General features: G+C 34.5%; 1 protein-coding gene across 4 annotated transcripts in view; it reads right to left on the bottom strand.

Annotated features, from left to right (window-relative positions):
• The window catches only part of PACRG (parkin coregulated), a 224,784-nt gene that overhangs the window by 171,090 nt on the left and 31,330 nt on the right, over positions 1-22,364 (bottom strand). For all 4 annotated transcript variants that reach the window (XR_003526110.1, XR_003526109.1, XM_027634135.1 and 1 more), the window contains exon 3: positions 5,989-6,123. Coding sequence is in view for 2 of the 4 variants with exons in the window: in XM_027634135.1 (XP_027489936.1) it covers positions 5,989-6,123 (135 nt within the window). In the remaining 2 variants the exon portion in view is untranslated. The remainder of the gene's footprint in view (positions 1-5,988; positions 6,124-22,364) is intronic.

The following is a 22,364-nucleotide window of genomic DNA, read 5'->3' as shown; positions in this document are numbered from 1 at the left end:
GTTCTCAGGACGACAAACATTTTGCTCATCAAGAAAAAACATGCCTACCTTCTTTTCTGAGTTAGTAAGATAAATTTAGTCACAGAGGACTCTGATAAACGTCAGTGCCAGTGTCAAGTATGCCTTAGAAATAGAGAGTAGAAGAGGTGAAGGAAAGTTAGACCTTCCCCTTATGATGGCAATAAGCTATTAAAACCCCTCAACTTCTTGAATTACATCTTGAATTATATGAATTGCAAGACAACAGTGTAATAATGGGGTCATTTTGCAGGGTAAATGAGCTCCCTTCAGTTAGTTTTAATTTGTTTGGGGATTTGAACTTTGGAAAGTGTTACCTAAGTTTATTTGATACTGCACAGCGAATAAGTTACAGTGTTTATTCATGTGGCTTAATGCCAAGACAATGTCACAAAAATGAAAAATACGAAGACATTACTTGAAAGCTTTGCAACAGAAAACTTGTTTCCCCTCCAACTATATTGGCTGATATAAAAAAAGTTTGTTTTCTCTCACTTAAAACTTAACCCTCAAGCAAGAAAAAAGATTGCACCTCCAGGAAAAGAAACCCAAATTTAATATTCAGTTATTTTAGAGAGAAAACCCCCAAACAAAGTCCAACACCCAAACCAACCAACCAAAACAAAACCAAAAAACACCACCAAAACAAACAAACAAACAAAAATATATTTCTTGGTATATAGGTAACAGCTTACTCATAGCAGTTCTGAATTTTATATAAACTAGTATACAGCACACTGATAAAACCAAGTGAAGAATGAGAGTTGCTAATAAAAATTGTAGTTCTGTGGCATGTTCCAATTATCTGTAGTCCCTACTACTAAAAGCAACCTTCAAGAGTCTGCATAAAGTAAAAGTGTACACACATTCCAAATTCATGATGTTAAAGGCAAACCACTTTTTTTCACCACTGCATTTATTTACTATCAGCCAGAAGTAATTTTGCTACTATAGCTTATACTAGCTCCTGAAAAAAAAATTAACTGCATAGGAAAGAGGAGGTGAAGAGAAATTAAAATTAAAATAGTAAAAGTCACATCCTTATTGAACACAGCTATTCTAGAAAAACAGCATAAACTCCAAAAGATAGAAATCATGTTCATGCTGATATTTTGCTTGACAAGTTTGTGTTTCTGAATTTGGTTTTCATTCCTCTGGAATTGCTAAAATTCTTTTGAAGAATGGAAGCTTCTTTTACCTCTGCATAGTGATTCTTATAATTAACTCCACTCCATAAAAAATAATTTTTCAAACATTCTGATGACTTTCTGTGTGATACAGAAAGACTGCATTTCAAACACATTCTTAATAATTCAGAAATACTTTCTTAGTGTTATCAACTTTCTTAGTCAAAGGTTTAATTGCATTCTGACCTTTTTTAATTCAGTATCGTATATTTAAAAATGGAAGTGCTTTTCAGACCTGAACTATGAGCTTTTATTATTCATAGCTTGGTATGAGATTGTGCAAAAGACAGTATTACTACACTTTGAAAGAAAATTGTGATATACATAAGATGAAAAAAAAATGTGGGAAAGTAGTCACAGAGCTTATAAATATTTTAACACATTCTTTGCCAAAAAAGATCACTTTCTAATGTTATCTAACTCTAAATTAACAACAATTTATGTTCCAAAGTTTCATGTAGAATACACATTTTCAAACCATACCATTATTATTCATTCTCTGCTAGTGGACAAAACCAAATGCTTCATATTTGGAAAGACCCTCAAACATTTGTTAAATAACCAAATAAATTGTTTATTTCTAGATCTCAAAAACTACTGCATTATAAAAAAAAATAAGCATTATATATTTGCAGTAATTTTAAAGCACAGATATATAGAGACCTCTATGTACGATCACAGAGGAAAGATAAAAACAAAGGTTTCCAATTTGATATTAAAATATTACAGAGTATATGCCATTTAGCAAAGAATTCACTGACTGCTAGTACATCCCTGAATGGAGATGAAAAGTCTTGAATTAATTTTGTAATGATTTTTTCACTTTAATTGCAATAAAAACCAGAAAGTTGTGTACTGAGCTAGAAAAAAGGTCAGGGTTTTTTCATAGACATAATTAACAAGTCATTCTCTATATTTATCTTTTGAAAATGACAAAAGGACAATTTTTTTCCAGTTTTGAAAACAAAAATTGGGAACACCAAGACAATCATGTCTTCCTCTTTTAGAAATAAATGTGATTATAGCCTCTAGTACTACACAATTTTAGCTTGGTATTATCAGAGTTTTTTTAATCCTTTTTCTTTTCCTCTGGATGCTATTCCTTAAAACCAGGTTTGATTTCCCATTCTTGTATATAATATGTTGTAAACATATATTTTTATATATTTTCTTCCATTAGGTTGAAACAGGTGTATTTGAACTTTTAACAATAGTAAAACTTACCAACCAAAATTACAGAAATATTCAAAGAGATATCTGTCTAAACTTAAAGACTGAGAATTAACACAGAACACACATCTTGCTATAATGGTCTTGTAGTGACATCCAATTTGTTTTGGTCTCTTTTTTTTCTGAGAAAAGGTACCAAGGTAAACATCATAGTTTAATCTTGTCTATGCTTAGGATTAAATTGGAGTAAAAATGCCTCTTTATAAATCTAGAAATTATTTTGGAAATAACTAAGCTAAACAAAAACAAAGCACTATTATTTCATAATCAAATATTTAACACATGCAATTATTCAGAAATAGTTCTGTTTTGTTTAAGTTTATATTTTATTTAGGTCTACAACCATAGTCATATGTAATCAGCTCTTACAGGAGATTAATCATGGGCTTAATTTAAAATTAGGGGTATGCAGAACTGTCACAATATCAAGGATCATTTGTGCATATTTTTTGGTACATATTAACACAATTCATGGATATTAAACCATTTTAGATTCTCCTGTTGTAGCTTAAAACTGACTGTATTCTGTCTACAGAATTACAATAAAGTGAACAATAATTCAAAGTGTTTTCAAACAAAAACTTTAATGTCTGATAGTTATGGTTTTGTTTCAGTAATTATAAAAAACAAAGAAGAAAATGAAAAAACAGCAGTGTATTTTGCAGGAAAGAACAAAATCCTCTAGTATTTTCTTTTATCAGAAAAAATCAGGTTTCTGAGACTCTCTTGCATTTTCTCTCATGCACCACTTGGTAGACAAACTAACAAGAGTGAAATGAAGCATGATATACATAACAACTAAACAGAGAAAAAAAACCCCTCTCAAAATAAAATGTTGATACTGTGCAATTATAGCAGGATTAAAATATCACTGTAACCATTTATTTCATCTGCAAATAAGTATAGTTCAGCCAACGTTTTACAGGATATTTTGCCAAGACACATTTCATTAGCAAAATATCTTTTCACTGTCATGAATTTAAGCAGTATTGAGTAAAATATATTTGCAAAAAATTTACTTATTTAATTAGATTTACAATTAAATACGATAAACTGATCAAAGTTAGCCATCAGATGTCTGTTGGATATGCATGCCCTAATAACAAGTGAAAAATATAGATCTTAATTTATCTATACCTTTAAATATTAGCTAGTGATGAACAACATTCTCGCCCTTTTGCAGCACTGGGCAGCCTATAAGAATTTAGAAGCTATCTAATGTAATTTTTGAACTAGAAAACTCCCATTTGCCTGCTTCCTCTACTTAAACTGCACAACAATCTATGATAGTTGCATGTCAAACTAAACAAAAATCTCAAGTAACTCTGCTACTTCAGTATTGTTTTCTTAAGTACCTGCTACAGAACTCAGTCTGGATTGACTTTTGACTAAATCAAGTGGCATGGAATAAGGGAAATAAGGTTTGACCTGGCTGTGCTAATGTACGAATGGAATACTCTGCTACTGTGCTGCCTTCTGGAACCCATGCTGAAGTCCAATAATTTGTTTCAAAAGAAAGGAAATAGCAAAAAAACCCTGTTGCATGACACCTCAGTCCTACATTGCACTAGGTAAATGCCAGTGTTTTACTGTGGTAGGTGTACATTAAATCTGTAAGACTGCAAATGTTGTTAAGAATAAATAAACGCTGGATGTTTGACTAGAGACTCTGTCGCTGTGACTGTTTATGGTAGTATGTTTTCAAACAACTCAAACAGTCAGATAAAGGAATATAACACTTACTCTAGACTTTCATCTATGGTTGGAAGGCTTGTAGATAACAAATTAGGAAGCTGCAAGAGACCCATAAGGATTATCGAATCCAACTCCTTGCTCTTCACAGAACTACCTAAATAATATGACTAAGAGTTTTGTCCAGAAACTGATAGGCTTGTTACTGTGACCATTTCCCTGGGGAATCTGTTCCAGTGACACTCTCTCAGGGAAAAACCTCTTCCTAATTTACCATCTGAACTTCTTATATAGCTTCATTCCAGTTCCTCATGTCCTAAGTCAACTAAGCAGTCACTAGCATCATCTAGTGGAATGCCAGTCCTTATGAGACAAATACATGCATCAAAATGCAATTAAAATGAGGTAATTTTTCTGTACCTCTCAGTCTGATTTTGAGAAATTAGAAATTATAAAGCCCCAAGATAAAAACTAAATTGTGCAGATTTTTTTGCAGTTGCTTGAAGATCATCTTTGGGTGATCACCTGGTGATGAAAGATCAGAGTGCAGACCTGTGTTGTAAGCCTGTGAGTTTTTAGTCCTGTAAGGGAATTTCTAGTGTTGCCTAAAGCTCAATTGCACTGGAATCTCATTTTGATCAAAGGTAAAGTCTTGTTGGATAGAGATTCCCGTTGGTGCAAAAACTATTAATTGTTCCTTATGCTGATTCAACACTGCTATATAGGCAACAAAATGGTAGCACAAATCTCTCTTCACTACTTCAATAAGTGAAAAAGCTACCTTAAAAATCTAGTTAATACCAAATATAGTACCACTTACCACACTATAGGACTAATCCTGTTGGCTTCATTACAGGTAGAATCCGTTATAAGATTGCAAAATCCCTCCTTTAAGTTTTGACCAAATAGCTATACATTTAAAATTGGTATCATGTGCTTGAAATGAACAATTTATAACATTCTACAAATCTGATATACTTTGTTCATGCATATCGTGTTCATTTTCTGTAACTATCGCTGCTTCCAGCAAAATCTTATTGTAGTACAATAAATAAGACAAAAAAATACAGTAATTCCTAATAACCAAAATAATTAAATAGTAGGAGCAGGTTAAAGATCAGCATTCATTTTTTAAATTAAATTTAAAAGTCTGCGGTAGTTACTTAGAAGATTGGCAAGTTTTACAAATAACATCACTAAGCCTTTTAGAGAGAAACACAGCTGCATTAGAATGGAGTCATTAGGCGATACATTTATTTTGAAGCCAATTAACCTTTTGTCAGAGAAATGTCGGAGCTGTAATGGTTTCAGCAGTGGAGGTCAGCCTGTAACAGAGGCACGTATGACAGCGATTACGCTGTCTGACATATGCTCTAGACCGAGTACAGCCGTGGAATGAGAATCTGCCTTAGTTTGTATTCTGCTCTGCATTTTCAGGGAGCAGGCAATCTTGACCTATCCATTTAGGTAATTAAAGCTTCTATTTGGAAGTGTCCTGCAGGAAGGTGAAATTTGTGGGAGATAAATGGCTGCTGCTCACTGTATCCAGCCACTTCCATCATTTGATGGACTGCCTGAAACAGGCTGCATTGCCAGGTCCTCATAAAAATAGAGATGAATTGGGCAGGAGACAATTCTCTAAGGCAAAGCAACTCTGTCATCTTCCTTTTTGCAGCATATAATTTAATTGTTAGCCAAGGCAGACAGCTGACTCAGGGGCCTTTCTCTAATGACTTTCCCACCATCTTCCATTTGCTAAGAAATTATTTCAGTGTATTTACTTGCAAGCTAACTTTGTTTGACAATGAGAGATGTCACTTCAATAAGCTCAGCTGGCTGTCACAGCTGTGCCATGACTTACCTTCCAGGCGATTTTGTTTGCTATCGTATCATGTTCAACGGCAATTGGAAAGTCTCCTCTGTCATAAAACTTGCGAAATGCCGTGGGCTTTGCTGGTCTTTCTTTTTGTGATCCTGCAAGTGGGGGCCCTCTTACCTTAAAAAAAACCCACAAACAAAACAAGAATAAAACCCATAGTTTAGTGGTAATATATTTTTAGAAAAAGCCTAATTTACATGGCTTAAATAGAAACAGATATGAAAGAATAACGCTCATCTGCCAAATTATAGTTTGCTTTCTTCTTTACATGTCACTTCATGTGTAAAGTACATTTTGCTAGTGATCTACAGATTTTATTAACTGGTTTTTTTGTTGCCACTTTCAGATTGTCCCATAAGAACTGGTTATATTTCAAAGCAGATCTCTCCATTACCACAGTATTTTTAAGCAGGATTAAAACACCATGAAGGTATTGACATTATGTAGTAGAAGTTGTTGGAAAATTAAGTATTTCTCCTTTTTATGTTTGCTTCTTTCTAGAAGTAATTTGATTTGATTTCCACCTAATATTACTGTCCACACCTTCCATTGTCTTTCCCTAGTCATTAGGTAATGAGATTAGGTAATCTCCTTTAGCAAATCCCTTCTCCAAATGCTATGGATTTGGCTTTGATATGACTCCCAGTCCTTCCGTATTTATGGCTGAAGCACTGGAAAGAATGAAGGTCTTCTCTCAGACCTCTCCCCTCTGCCTGTGAGGAAATTTGATTTAGCTCCACTTAGTTCCTTATCTGAGTTACTGCTGGTTTAGCATATTGCATAGGTTGAATGACAGTCCAATTCCAAAACGCTCACACTGGAATCTTTTTCTCATACAAATATGGTAATAACAGCAACTAACAATTGACACTAAGATAACAGAATTTCAAGTACTTATAAGAAATCTATTGTCTAAGAAAATTAACAAAGCTAATCTCAAATGCTAAAAGAGCCTAAGAGAGTCTAAGAGTTAAACTAATCTCAAATGTCCTTGACAACTGATTCTTTCTTGAGAAACTCTATAGCGGTACATCTGGAATACAGACTTTCTACAGTTCTCTGCATATCCCTTTTGTCAAAAACGCTTTTATAACTTGCTACCTTTTATAACACAGAATGTGTAAGTTTCAAAAACAAGGTGAGAGCTTCAAGGATCATAAATCAGATCTAGTATTTTGTATTGTTCTATTTGTTTCTTTGTCTTCAATGGCCCTTATATTAGTTTCTAGCAGTACAGACATTCAGCTTTCCAGTGAACAGAATGCAAACATGTAACATCCTTTGTTTCATTTCAGCTATTCTGCAATTTAACTCAGCTAACTACAGATCTAAATTTGACTTGGCACTTTTTTCCTTCAAAGTATTTTGACATCATTTTCCACTAGCTGAAGTAGAAGGGTCCGCTAGTGATAAAACTACACTGTATTTTCCTAAAAATAGCTTACATTAGTGTTACTAAACTGTGACCTATTGTTGCATATTGCTGTCCCTGATAGATCATGTCCAGTGCAAATAGATTTGATATGCACAGTCGTAACTTTGCTTAGTAAATGCATACTGCAGCAGTTGAGAGTAAGACTCCAAGAGAAGCATTTCTATCCAATGCAAATAAAACTTATTCTTCTGCAGAGGAATAATTTTTTCTATGCCACTAGTCTAAGTACTTTCACTTGGTTTTTTGGTCTTTGTTTGTTTGTTTGTTTTTTCATTTCAGAGAATTCTATGAGTTACTGAGCATCTGTTCTTTTTGTGTATTTTTCATAAACAGGTCCTTCATACAGCCTTTAAAACTTTATTTTCTGTACAGTATTAGAAGTCCCAGTTATATTAAATTTTAACTTACATTATTGATAAAGAATATGTTGTCTTGACTATGAGATACAATCTGAATTATTTCTCCCAGACTCTCATAATTACAGGTAGTTAATGCAATCCCAAATTGCATCTTATCTGATACAAAATGTTTTATTCTTCCGACTTATGTTAGTAAATTTACTATGACCCTTTTCCTAACGTAACTTATAACTTTTCTAGAAAATATGTTTATGTCATTTCAACTTCTTCCAGTTCTTTATTCAGGAACAAAGACGCTAGAAAGACTAAAAGTACCTTGGTTATCAAACCCATTCTGTTGTCCTTACAAGATGGTTAGAAACCCCATCTTAAGTAGTATGTCTACTCTGATCTGCCTACAATTCTCAAAAAAAATTATCTCAAAAAAAGATATGGTAAAATTAGAAAAGGTTCAGAGAAAGATAATGACTGAGGGTATGGAATTGCTTTTACAAGAACAGAATAAACTGGGAAAATGATTACTAAGGAGGAATAAAATAAAGAACTATACAATCAAGACATTACAGAGAAAATGAATAAGGACAGATTTTCCACCATCTCCTTCAGTAAAAGCATGGAACATAAAAAAAAATCTAGTCAGTAAGAAGTTTGCAACAAACAAATGTAGTTACGCATTCATGCAGCAAACAGTGGATTTCTGGAACTCTTTGCCAAAAGTCAGTGTAGGAAATACAACAAGTTTCTGTACATTCAAGCCATGACTGGAAAAGTTGATGAAAAATAAATCTATTCAGGTTGACTAAATCCTAATTGTCAGTGATCAGAAATACCATTTCTATTTATATAATATTATCTTTTCACATGATACAGTCTGTCTGGTAGATCTACTAGCCTTACATTTAGTCTCTCATGGCCACATCACACTGGCATCCCATTGGTTACGTGATATACATTGATTAACTGCTCCAGCAACTATCTTTTCCAGCTGATGAGCTCTATGCTAATAACATAATTTCTTGTCATTAGTTTTAAGTGCATTATGTTGTACTTTGTACTAATATATTTAATTCTATTTCTATTATACCAATTCTCAAAGGCTTCCACTTCTGTGTGACACTATGATCTTCATCTGTTTTAATATGAGCTCCAAACATTATGTCAACTCTAAATTTCATTATACAATCATGATTTTTTTCAATGAAAATATTAAATAAGGTTAGCCTTAAAACCACTTCTTAGAAGTTCCATTAGTAACTTTTATCTATCATCATTTCCCTAATTTCAATATTACATGTAATTATTGTCTCCATTTCACAGACTTTCTTACCCATCCAACACATCTGGTACTATATGACTACTGAAGCAGTATGTATAGCTAGAGAAGTAGTAGCATAACACCTGCTTGAAAATAGTCTCAAGAAAGAGATATTGTTTTTCCCTTTGTCTTTAAGATGCTTTTCTTGTCAGATTGGTCTGCAATGGGCATAGAGACCTTTAAATACCAGAAAGAGTAACTGACTTCAAAGGAATGAAATTATCTACACAGGAATGAGACTAACATCTGTCTAGAAGAAAGAAATATCAGCGATCAGGAAGACAGTGGCACTGTCCCTGCATTGAAGATATGGTATCTTGCATGACTGAAGAGTACTGTCGCTCTGCTTTAAGTTTATTCCATGGAGACAACTTGTTCCTTTTATTGGCATCTGATAAATGTAGATTATGAGACATTCACTAGAGTGACTGCACTGAGCTAGTACCTTTTGCAAACAGTTTCTTTTCTGTTCCATCTTCATTACTAAGGAGACCACCACTATCATATTTGGTACTCTGAGCACTGTTCCCCAATGCAGACATCTCTTTGGGTCATTCTAGTCATGCATAGTCTGAGGGAAAAGTTTATGTGTACAATTTTCTCTTTTTTTATTTTTTTTTTAATTCCTGATCCTGATGTATTTTGGTTTATGTATTTATTTTCCTATACTTAGATTTAAAGTAGCCCTTTTTGAGACCAGACTTCTTTTTGTTTTCTCTTTGCAGCCTATCACAATACAGGAATGCCAGTCTTGAATTCAGATTAATTGCTATTAAAAAGTAATAAAAAATGTAGCAGTTAGATTCTGGAATAGAGTATCCAGAGTGAGAAGCTGTCTCAAAAGCGCTAGGCCAGTCAAATTCTCCAAAAACTTCTTTTTTGCTTTTCATACAGAAGATATATTTCTCACAGTAGAAAACTGTTGAACAGTCTCTCCTAACAGCTGAATGATGGTTCTTAAAAGGTCTTTTCTTCATGGAGATTTATTAATTCTCCACGTACAACTCATTAGGACCTTCCTAGCTGTAATGTGACAGTTTCTGAAGACAAAACTAGTCCCTAATTTCCAAATGTAGAAGCCAGAGGGATAATACCTACTGATCTGGTGAGAGCTGAAGCAATCTTATTTACCAAGCTGCTTACATAAAATGTGCTATTCAAAATCTTAAAGAAATGTCACAGTTTGAACTCTTAGGGTAAGACTAAGTACGCTTTCACTGGCTCATTGGGGAGCAGTTGCAAAGGGAGTTCCTAGAGGCTGGTATTGGGTTTGATACTGTTCAACATCTCTATAACAGATGTGGATGACAGAACTGAATGCTTGCTTTGAAAGTTTGTGGATCATACCAAATTGAAAGGAGAAGAAACAGCCATCATGCAGACAGGCCTTCACAAATTAGAAGACCAGTCCAACAAGATTTGCATAAATGTAATGTCTTGCACATGAGATCGAAAAATTCCAAACAGCAGTACAAGTTGGGTGGGATCTGAATAGCTGGGCTGTAGCTTTGCTGGAAGGGACCTGGGGATTCTCATGGGAAGCACTGAACTTGAGTTAGCAGTCTTTGCAGCAACAAACACAGAATGAGCCCTGGATTGTATTAATAAGGGTATAGCCAACAGATCAGGACACATCTGGAATATTGTGTCCAGTTCTAGTCCTACTGGTCCATGTCTAGCAGAGGACCATGAAGAACATTAGGAGTCTGGAGATCTTGACAGAAGGTTCAAGAAATTGGATGTGTTTAGTCCAGAGAAGAGAAGGCTTAGGGCAGGATCTAACCACAATCTTCTAATACCCAGCAGATATGGAGAAGATGGATGTATATTGTCTTCAGAAGGATGCACAGAGCAAGAGGCAATGAGTGCAAATTACTTCAAGAGAAATTGTGTCTGGATACAACAGAAGAACCATCAGACAAAAAGGAAACACTGGAATAGGTTGCTCAGAGAAGTGGTGGAATCTCCTTGAAAATATTTGATTTGGCCAGGCAAGAATCTGCAAAAGACAAATCAGTGACCCAGCTTTCAACGGAGGCCTGAACCAGATGATCTCTATAAGTTTCTCTCAGCTGAGGCTCCTCTGTGATTTTATGCTGACAAGTGAAATACACAAAAAGTAATCACACAATGCTTTCCTATGTGATAATGAGCTTTGTCTTCTTACATTTCATATTACTATAATTACTGACAAAAAGGTCATTCTGAAAGTATTCCATTTATTGGAAAAACAGTAACAAATACTATCTTCTTCAACCTAACAAAAATATTTGTTGCAAAATAACTAGAAAGATTAAAATTAGTGTTCCAGTTAATTAAAGGCTAATATTCATGATGGCAAAGTATATGAAGCAATAAACAACTTCTGAGGTTCATTAAATGCCAAAAAGAAGTTGAAGAGTTTGATAATTGCAAAAATAACTTATTGTAATTCTATGCCATTGAACTATGTGACAAGATAAAAGATACAGGCTGTTCAGCAAAAAAACAAGAGAAAGACCATATTTCTTTCATTGACTCACAGGCATTTAAAATCATTGTATGAGGTTGCATTCTTAGATTTTTCAGTGATGGCACATTAGGAAACTGACTAAAAAAAATTATTTGAAGCTGGGTTTAAACAGTTATTGTTTGAAGACTGAATTTTCTACATACTCTAACTGAATGTCAAACTCTATGCATACTCAGGGACCTAAACACTCACCTGCATAAGACAACTGTGATCTTAGTGAAAACTAACACTAACTTAAGCAGTTTAAGACAGACAGAAATTGGATTGTTGTTATACAGCAAAAATTAATATAAAAAAAAGACAAGTGACATTGTAATCAAATTTAATGGTTAAAGACACATCTTTAATTGATTAACCCAGGTTAATGCGTTTAGGTGACAACTGGGAGGAAAGAAATAATTTCCATTTTTTTGTTTCCCAAGATCTGTACAGGAAGACTGGAAACCAACCTGAGCCTTTTACATTTTTTCCTCACAAAAAATATTTCATTAAATTTATTTGTGAAGCTATAGGGATCAAACATTACATGACCACTCAACTGTCTTACCTAAAAAATGCAGTCTTCCTTGAAAATATAATGCTATATTATCACCTTGAAGAATGAAATTTTCAGAAATAAAATCATAAATTCTCTAATGCGTGCTGCTTTCTCAGGGCAATGTAAAGGTTATGGCATCAAGGAACTACTTGTGTAACCACTGACACGGTCGTGGTCTCATCCTTCTCTTGTATTGGTGTTAAACTTGGTTAATGCAGCACAGTCCAATTGGCAATCCACTTATTTCCCCATAGGAAAGATAACCATTCATTTCCTTGGGTACAGGAACCAGAAGCTGCTGCCAAATCCTAATGTAAACCTCAAGCAAAATGCAAGATTTATTAAATAAGTCAAATAAATTACACTATGCAATGAAGAAATACTCAAGATAGCAGGAATAACGGCCAAATAATACATCTAGCACATGTTGACACACAAAGCTTTACTAGAACCATCAATCACAAGGTCCTCATCCACATAGTGTCATAGAGCTCTTAACCTGGGGGAACAGGCATCAGCACAACACTGCCTTGTTAGAACTCATGCCCAGAGAGCAAGTCTAGGTGCAAAAGCCGTGATCCACAGTTTGTGGTTTTGGAGTTAGCACACACATAAGTACCTTATGTGTTTCTATACTTGTAACACAGACAAGCCCATCATCAAGACAATCAATCATGCATGAAAAAGCATCAAGATTTTGGCAGTTACCTAACAACTAAACAGAACAGTAGCATGATAATAGTATTTGATGATATATCCACAGATTTTCAAATAAACATGGTAGTAGTAAAGAATTGGAAACACAAATCTTGGCAGAATCTGAATCAGGCATCCCCAAGAGCGTCTACTCTGACTGACAATAAGCAACAAAAACTGTACTGCTTAACTGACTGATCCTAATTTGATTAAACTAACATAGGTGATTAATACATTCTACAACCATGTTTTTGCTATGCAGACATACTGAAAATTGAGTGAGAAACTTCAAATGACAGGAGAGGCACAGTAAGATGTCCCAATAGGTACTCCTGAGTTCCACATTAATTCCTTTTATTTAGTATCAGTATTACAAGCATTCAATATCAAAAGAACAAGATCCATCAACATGTATCAGACAAAAGCTTTTTATGTTCAAAAGGAAACAGGGAGATAGTTCTTCACATGTGCCACTCTTGATATGCTTTAAATAGTGCCACATCTAATGCTTAAAAGCTGCTTCTGGAGCTACTGCACAAATCTGGACAACAGATCAAAGCCCATCTCATAGCTTCAACAGTCAGAATTAGAGAAATCAATTTTTAGACCCCCCCAAATTAAACTACTGATAGGTCAGCAAACATTACAAATGCTTCTAAAGCACTAGAACTTGAAAGAAAAATCAGACACGTGATTTTGTACAAAGATACTGTATCTTGTTATTGCCTTGAGACACTACTGAAAGTAAGTCATAAGCTGCATGCAGAATTACTCTATTTCATCACCTCAGAAATGTTATTTTTGATTGAGGAAAAGATAAGCTATTTCGATAAGACAGATGTGACTATGTTACAAACTGCTCTACAGGACTTTGTTCTTGGAAGGTCCTTCATCTCTTATTCTCTGCTGGAATATAGTGTAACTATTTCATATTATTTAGATTTCTCTCCTGATGCTTGCCAAGCAATTTCCTTTGATGCAAAGGGAGAAAAGTGACAACTGCTAATATATTTCTCTGCTAATGTATTTCTTTCTTTCTTCCAGTCCAGATGAATACAGTCTTGCTTTCTTAGTTTCACAGAGCTTTCCAGTGCATCAGTTGCACTAAATCTGGAAGCCTTCTAAATTTTTCCTCATTGTGGAAATCTTTACATCTGTAGTTTAATGTTTAAGAAAATATAAATTCACCGTGAGTTCATTTGTATTCACTTTTCAGTTGGGATCACAAGTGTGCTTCTGAAGTGACATCCAAATACAGTTCCCATCATGAAGCAGTTTCTAAGTGAATAAACTGGTCTCCTTTCAGATAACAGTTTGAACAAGGAAAAGTGAATCCCTGAAATGTGTAAAACATCATGTCCTCAGCATAAGCTTTTTTCCTTTGGTGATCCTCTCCTATTGGCCTGCACTGTTCCCTGATGTAGAAGGAACCACAGTATGCTTTATGGTTGCATACATATTTTTGGATGCCAAATCTACACATTGTAAGTAGATTAGAATTTAGGACATGATGCAGTAGGTATTCTACTCTATGGAAGGTTTTTTTTTACTTTCTCTTGATGTCAATGTTGGTTAATAAAGGTATTTATTAGCCTGCTAAGATATCTGTTCTCTTTTAATGGACAAGTGATCAATGGATTTATTTGATGTTAAACTCAAATCATTCCCTCACAAGAGGAACACTAGAAGGAAATAAATAGTTATTTAGTTCAACTTGCATACAGTTGGAAACGTTTTAACAATCTCTGTCTGCTTTGCATAGCAGTAAACAAAATCTCCCAAGGACAGCTAAAATTTCCCTTAGTGAAAAATAGTCAAGTTTGTCTCCTATCAGAAATCAAAATCACAGGATGCAAGTGAAAAGGATCTCTCACAGAGCATGTCTTCACAGATACTGACAGCACCTAGGTTGTAATTGTGGATGGATGTACCTTACATAGGTCATAATCCTACTAGTTTCACAATTTTGTTACTTGAAATGCTTTTCATATTTGAAAATACAGGATTAATCACTTTCTGTAGTAACTGATATTCTCCAAATATTTTTTTTCAATCTCCATAACTATCTAGACTGTTTGCATACTTTTTCTTTGAAATATAATTTTTCATGTCCGAAAATGTGGTGATAAAATTTTATTATGTTGATGTTAATAATTTCAGCACAGCTAGAAGATATACTGTCTGTTATTGAAGTCCACTAAATCTGCACAGAAATATATTCATCTGGACTAGAACATATGAAATATTTAAACAAAAAACTTTTTACTCTCTGGGTTCCTATTACCATTTGTATTTATTAAATATTCCCAATACTGGAGCTCTTAGGCAGCATCTTTAATCCAGACAGCATTGTTACTGTGGGCTAAATTAATCTGTCCCATACTCAGGGCAATGAGAATTCTGCAGTCTCTTTGAGGTCTGGAATATATGGGGAACACTCTTACTAACTTCAAAAAGAATTCTTAATGTGAAGTTGTCTTCTTCATACTTGTTAGTCTGGCAATCACATGTTGATATTTGTTAATCTTCAATGATGAGTTTAAAGTCTATCCAGTACGAAGGCCTATGCTTTTCTTTAAGACTTGCTCCATTTATGTGTGCTATGACTTAAGAAATGGCTTTAAGTCGATTTAATCACTCTTTGCCTTAAGACCTTTCCTGAAGGCTCCTTGTGTTTTTTTTGTTGTTTTTTTTTTTTTCCCTCTGAAACTGCTAAATTTTCTTCAGAACTATCTGGAAGTAATGTACTGTGAATTCTACCATCATTCTTTAAAAGATTATTTGAGAAGGAGTTGATAATAACTGTTTGGACATCATCACAGGTGTGTAGCGAAGTACAGTTAAATTAATTCTTCTTATTGAATGTTTAAGTCTCCCCTCCTTTCTTTACTCTTATTATTGTTTTTTGTGATCCATTATTTCTGTCACATTACTAAAAATGTCTTAAAATATTACAAATCTCTCACTTTTCAGTAAGCTGATTAGTTTCAGAAGAGAGTACTGACAGTGTTTTGGGGGCTTTTTTGGCCATTTTGAAAAGAAGTCTGATACCCAGATTCTTTTTAGAATTGTCATAATTCTCTGACACAGGCTGTCCAACTGCTTCAGTTGTAATTTCCTCAGTTTTTTTCCATGTAAGATAATTAAACCTTAAAATATCACTTCAGCAATTTGCTAGCCTTCCTGTTTTATATATTTATGTGATTATAGATTCAGCTAGGCATCATTTTTTCATTATTGCACACAACTTTTACTCCATCTAGACTGGAAGTAACACAGAAGATTGACCTAAGTTTTTCTATGGTTCATAGTATTCTTCTCAGGGAGGAATTTTTGCACAGGAAGACATATTCTATCTAGCCAGTCAATATATGGTTTTTGAAAAGTTTTAGAGATCTTTTCACTCTTTGCACTCCAAGCATCTCCACAGCGGATGTAGACCTTTTCTCCTTATCCTCCAGCAAATATTACCAACTATGTATTTTCTGTTCCTCATCATGATTATTTCCTCTTCTTTTACTCCTCATCATCTCAGGAGCAGATCTAGTTTCAACATGAAGTGCCCTAATCTAGTTATTTTAATCTTCTTTCTTGTATGTGCTGAATTGTATCTTTTTTTTTCAAAAGAGAAGATGGTCTTCCAACAGATGACTTAGATGGATTGAAGAGACTACTTAGAAGGTTCACCTTATTGAAACTGTGTATTATTATAAACCAAATATTCACATTAAAAATTCATTGCCAAATTGCTGAAAATATTGACACAACAAATCAGTACAATAAGATTGAGGGAATTCAGATAGTCTCATAAAAAATTTTGGAACATTAGAAGGTAAATTCATTTTAACTCATTCAGTAAATTACTGGCTATGAATTATTTCGTTTTTTCCTGATAAAAAAATGAGGCTCTAAAGTTTCCGGTTTATGTAATCAGTCTCTTTTGCTTTATATTTATCAGTAAAGAATACTTTCAGCTAGCAATAACACAAGAAAGAAACTAATCATATGGTTACTTCGAAAATCTCAGCAAAAGATGCATAGGATTAGACAGTGCTGTCACAAAAAGAAACTGCGAAGATGCACAGGTAGAGAAGGCATTCAGAAAAAAATAATTCCCAAAATTAAGCCAGATTGTAACTGGTATAATAAAAAGACTGATGTCAGAGACTGGAGTTTGCAATAATAAAGAGACTTGGAGAGGATTAAAGAGGCTATTAGAGATTATCAAACTAATCACGGTTGATATTGGCACAAATCAGATATCAGATGACATATATTAAAATCTTTAGATATGTCTTCTTTAGAATTATGAAATCCTGATATCTCAAAAAATAAACACAAAAAAGTATAAACATAATAAAAAAGAGTATTTTGAAAAACTAGTGATTTCAATAATTGCTCCTCTGTGCAATATGTGGACATAAATACCAAATTTCCCAAATATTTATTTTAATCTTTCACATATAGCAATTAATTTTCAACACTGCTATAGGAATGAGAAAGTCATTCAAAATAAGAAACTTCCTTAGCATATTATATACACTAGAGCAAATTCTCCATTACTTTTTGAAGAGTAAAATTTTAAAAGATATCCTTAGTGTAGCATGGACAAGACAACAGTACAGGAACTAATCATGATATAAGATAATACACTCTTCAGAAAACTTCCACAGAATCCTGAATTAACTCTTAATTTATTGCCTAGCAATAAGTAATGTCACACTCTACTATCAATAATTTGCAATGATGTAAAAAATCTCTCAATCTCAAAATGGAAAAAAAACACCTAAAATTAAAGGAAAAAAAAAAACGTTTCTCACCTTTCCTCTGTCACCAAACCAGAGCAGAAAGACTGTCAATCAATATATGTAAATCAGTAAGCAGATGGAAAACTCATAAGGATTCTGTTTGTCTGAATAGTTCTTTGAGTATTCTGAAAGTAGGCAGGCAGAGCTGATAATTTTTCTAAATATGTTTTGTAAATCCTATGGATACCTCATAGGGAAAAACATACAGTTAGCCAATAGGTTTGTAAAGAGCCAATGCCAAGAAAATATGTTTCTATGCACAATTATTTGTTGACTTTGCCAGTTTCAACAGTAAGGAGAAAAAGAGAGAATGCACTCATGAAGCTATAGGTTCTGTGAAGATCAAAACCATGTTGAGTAACTGCATAGTCAATTCTGAAAAACCAAAATTAGAACAATGACAGATAAGACTTGTTTTCAAAACTACTGAAACTGTTGACATCCAAAATCTTAACTATAACTACAGCTCATTGACAAAATAACTTTCGGTCAAATGAAGTTCAGTTTTCTTGAAAGTGATGCACAAAGAAATTACTCCTCAGCAACTTTAATTATGTATTTGTGTATTTTTCCCACTTGTTTTCTCTTTTAGCTCTGAAAGAGAAGCGTTGTTATCCGTGATGTCAATCTATAAACTGGATTAGACAAAATAAAACTGCAGACAAATGGAATGAGAGTAAAATAGTCTCACATAAGGACAAAGACTAAATGCCATTGTCACTGATGCCATTTACACTTACCTGTATGAATGAATCTCATCAGAACAGCTGATGAACTACATAATCTTTTCATGCATGATCTTATTTTGGTTGATAACACAGAATCTAGTTTTCACAACTATTCAAAGTACTGTTTCATAATCCTTATTTTAGTCTTTCTTAAGAATTGCCTTACCTGAAAACCTTAAAACATTTAATCAAAATGGAAATATAATCTCTTACCAATTATCATTGTGATATATTTCCATAACATTTCTGTAGTTTCTGAGAATATTCTTCCAGAATATTCCTCCTTGCTCTGTAGTCTTCTGCTTCAGTGAAGTAATTATCTTCAAATCAATAAATACCAATAGATAGAAATATCGATATTTCTATCATGTGCATAAGATACATTTAAGATTTTAAGGTACATACAAAATAACCTTCAGCTTCTCATTTCGAATTGTGTTGTACAATGCCATCAGCAGATCCTGTACTTTTACTATGGCTTCCAGTGATAGTGTGATATGAATTTGCAATAACACCATTAAGAATAGTAGAGTAACGAATATTTATCAAAGATTCAGAAGCTGTACAGATAAGCAGTCTCAGAAAACAAAGAAGTCACCCTTTCCCTGGCTTTCTTTGCTTTTACTTACAGGAAGAAACTGATCCGGAAGGGAAGTGTTAGTAAAGTTTTATGTAGTATAACACCTTAACATTTCTGTATGCTAAGGAATAAACTCAGGAACTTGACTGTAAAGAATATCTGATGTCAAAATGCAAACTATTGTAGAAATCAAATACCTGACCACAAATCTTTGCTCCAATGCGAATTCAGTAAAAAGTTGCAACTAATTTGAAGAAAATCTTCCTCTAACATTGCAAGAGCTATGATTGCTTTGGAAGCAGCAATGTTGCAGTAATTATTATTGATGGTATATGAATGAAACTGCCTGAAATGAAGTGTTCTGATACACACACAAGATTCAAGAATTGTGGTATGATTAGTTTGTGCCTTGACTTCTCCTTATATATCTTCACTGATTCATTAGTTTCATGGGGCTTGCTGTAGCCGAAGGAGGAAGGGAGCATGGAATGTCACAACAGTATTGCACTATAAACCTGGAAGTTTATTAAAACAGCTTAAAGACATCTTAATTAATGAATAATAAATTCCATTTTTACAGGAAAAATACAAGAACTAGAAATGTTCACAGTAATTTTTTTGAAAACAGCTCAGAAAAAGAACAGTACTATTATGTTAGTCCCAAAAATCCAATCACGACTGGGAGACAAAAGTAAAAACTAAAAAAATAAACAGATTAAAAGTCTTCTGATAGAAGTATTTCTAAAGAAAATATGAGAGTCTTAAATAATATGATAACAATATTACAGAAAATACTGAGAATGTTAACCTATTGAGAAAAAGATTATTTGCTAACAGAAAAAAAGCTAAACCAAGTTTTACTTATCCACAGAATGGTAAATGTGGGAAAGAGATATAAAGTTAATGAAATTCATGACAATGTCATAATTTTCCCACTTTTAGTTAATGACATTGGAAATATTGCACAGTGTCCAACTGGTTTATGTACCCTAGTGCATTAAGAATGGAAAAATTAAAAAGTCTTTACCTAGATAATGAAAACAACTGAGAATAAATAGAGTACAGATACATCACTAGTGGTGTCCCCCAGGGATCAGGTTGGGCCCAATTCTGTTTAAGATCTTTATTGATGATTTAGATGAGGGGATTGAGTCCACCATCAGCAAATTTGCAGATGACACTAAGTTGGGGGGGAGTGTCAATCAGCTGGAAGGCAGAAGGGCTCTTCAGGGAGACCTGGACAGGCTGGAGAGTTGGGCTGATAACAACGGGATGAGGTTCAACAAGGCCAAGCAGCCAGGTAGAGAGGGACCTGGGAGTTTGGATTGATAGGAAGCTGAATATAAGCCAGCAGTGTGCCCAGGTGGCCAAGAAGGCCAATGGCATCCTGGCCTGTATCAGGAACGGTGTGGCAAACAGGTCCAGGGGATTGATTCTTCCCCTGTACTCAGTGCTGGGGAGGCCACACATGGAGTACTATGTCCAGTTCTGGGCCCCTCAGTTCAGGAAGGATATTGAGGTGCTGGAGCAGGTCCAAAGAAGAGCAACAAGGCTGGTGAAGGGACTTGAGCACAAGTCTTGCCAGGAGAGGCTGAGAGAACTGGGGTTGTTGGGGCTGGAGAAGAGGAGACTCAGGGGGAGACCTCATCACTCTCTACAACTACCTGAGAGGAGGTTGTAGCCAGGTGGGGGTTGGTCTGTTCTCCCAGGCAGCTCTCAGTAAGACAAGAGGGCATGGTCTTAAGCCCTGTCAGAGGAGGTTTAGGTTAGATATTAGGAAGAAATTTTTTACAGAGAGGGTAATCAGACATTGGAATGGGCTGCCCAGAGAAGTGGTGGATTCTCCGTCCCTGGAGGTTTTTAAGATGAGACTGGATGTGGCACTTAGTGCCATGGTCTAGTAACCACAGCGGTAGCGGAGCAAGGGTTGGACTTGATAATCTTGGAGGTCCCTTCCAACTCGACTGATTCTATGATTTTATGATTATATACTCAACAAATTACACTGTAAACTACATCACAAAAGAACTATGATGAATGTAGAATTTAGTGCATCTTGTGAGAAAGAAAAAGAAAAAAGAGAGTGCATACACACACAGCCTGAACATTTTTGCCCAATAAACCTGAATAGAACACCCAGTCAAAACTGAATGTATTACAAAGAAGAAAAAAGAATCAAGAATCCTCTAGAGTATAGTGAATTCATTCTCAATATAATGGATTTAATAAAGAACTAATCCTAATACACTTTTTTTTTTTTAATTTTAAGATGTGATTATAGAAAAGGTTACACTTTGGAGCCTTAGCTCCACTGCCTGAAGTAGGAAATCATGTCTGCCAGTGTTTCTTCCAGGTACCACCGTCAAGTGCAAGCTTCTATAGTGGCTTTAGTACCACAACATTTCTACACAACAAGTTGATCTAACATCTCACTGCTGCTTCGCATCTCACTTCCTGCTACGCAACATATACTCCCAACATCTGACTTTTACTGGGTTACATACTGGTGAATGTTCTCTGAGTTGATTTATCTGAATAATTTGGCAGAAAACTAACCAAGGAAAGAAAAGTTCATAGTTTTTTGCTGGTTTAGCAAGCCAAATCAACTACACTAGTGTCAGATGAATAGGAGAGATGACACCAGAAGATAGGCTGCAAAATGAGGACTAGGGGAGAAAAAATTGAGAAATAGTGAGGACTTCTAGGCACCTGCTCATGGAATCATACGTGCAGAAACTGTTGCTTTTGGAAGACATGGGTGAAAATGGTTGCTGCAATGCACACACACCTTAATGACTAGAGGGATGTCCCTTCATTCCCTTCACAAGACAACTACAAAGAAATTCAATCTATGTAAAACTTTGTAGAGCTCGATAAATCATCTGAATGCCCCATTAAATCCTATTCACAACTGCTAATTGCCTGAACTCTATCTACTCCAGTAAATATTAAAAGCTGGCTCAGTAGTTCTGAAAGAAGTTTCATTGAAACAAGAGGAATTAAATCCAGTGGGATCTGGACCAAGTCTGCAGGGTACATCATTAACACTCATCTAGAGTTGGAAATTTTCCAAAATATTTAATATGCAGTAATTAGTCTAGAACAATTGTTTCTTAAAAGTTCTTTCACCTCAAGTCCATACAGAAACACACTTTAGGAGGGGAGCATGCACATAGAGATAATCATTCTAGAATAATGATACTTAAGAAAAATCTAAAATGCACACAAAAAAGGGGAAAATATTCCCTTTACATACATCTTTCATTATAATGGAATTACATGTAATAGAAGAAATTATCTTCATGCTCTATCCCCAACTGCTGATAATATAGGTGAACAAAATAATTTACATGCTGTCTCTATAAACTTTGTGTTCATATTAGTCCA

Source organism: Corapipo altera, unplaced genomic scaffold (genome assembly GCF_003945725.1).
Source record: "Corapipo altera isolate COAL_440 unplaced genomic scaffold, ASM394572v1 2b, whole genome shotgun sequence".
In the NCBI taxonomy this organism is placed as follows: Eukaryota; Metazoa; Chordata; class Aves; order Passeriformes; family Pipridae; genus Corapipo; species Corapipo altera.
The sequence above is the reverse complement of the archived record's forward strand: the minus strand, read 5'-3'. Positions and strand labels throughout refer to the sequence as shown.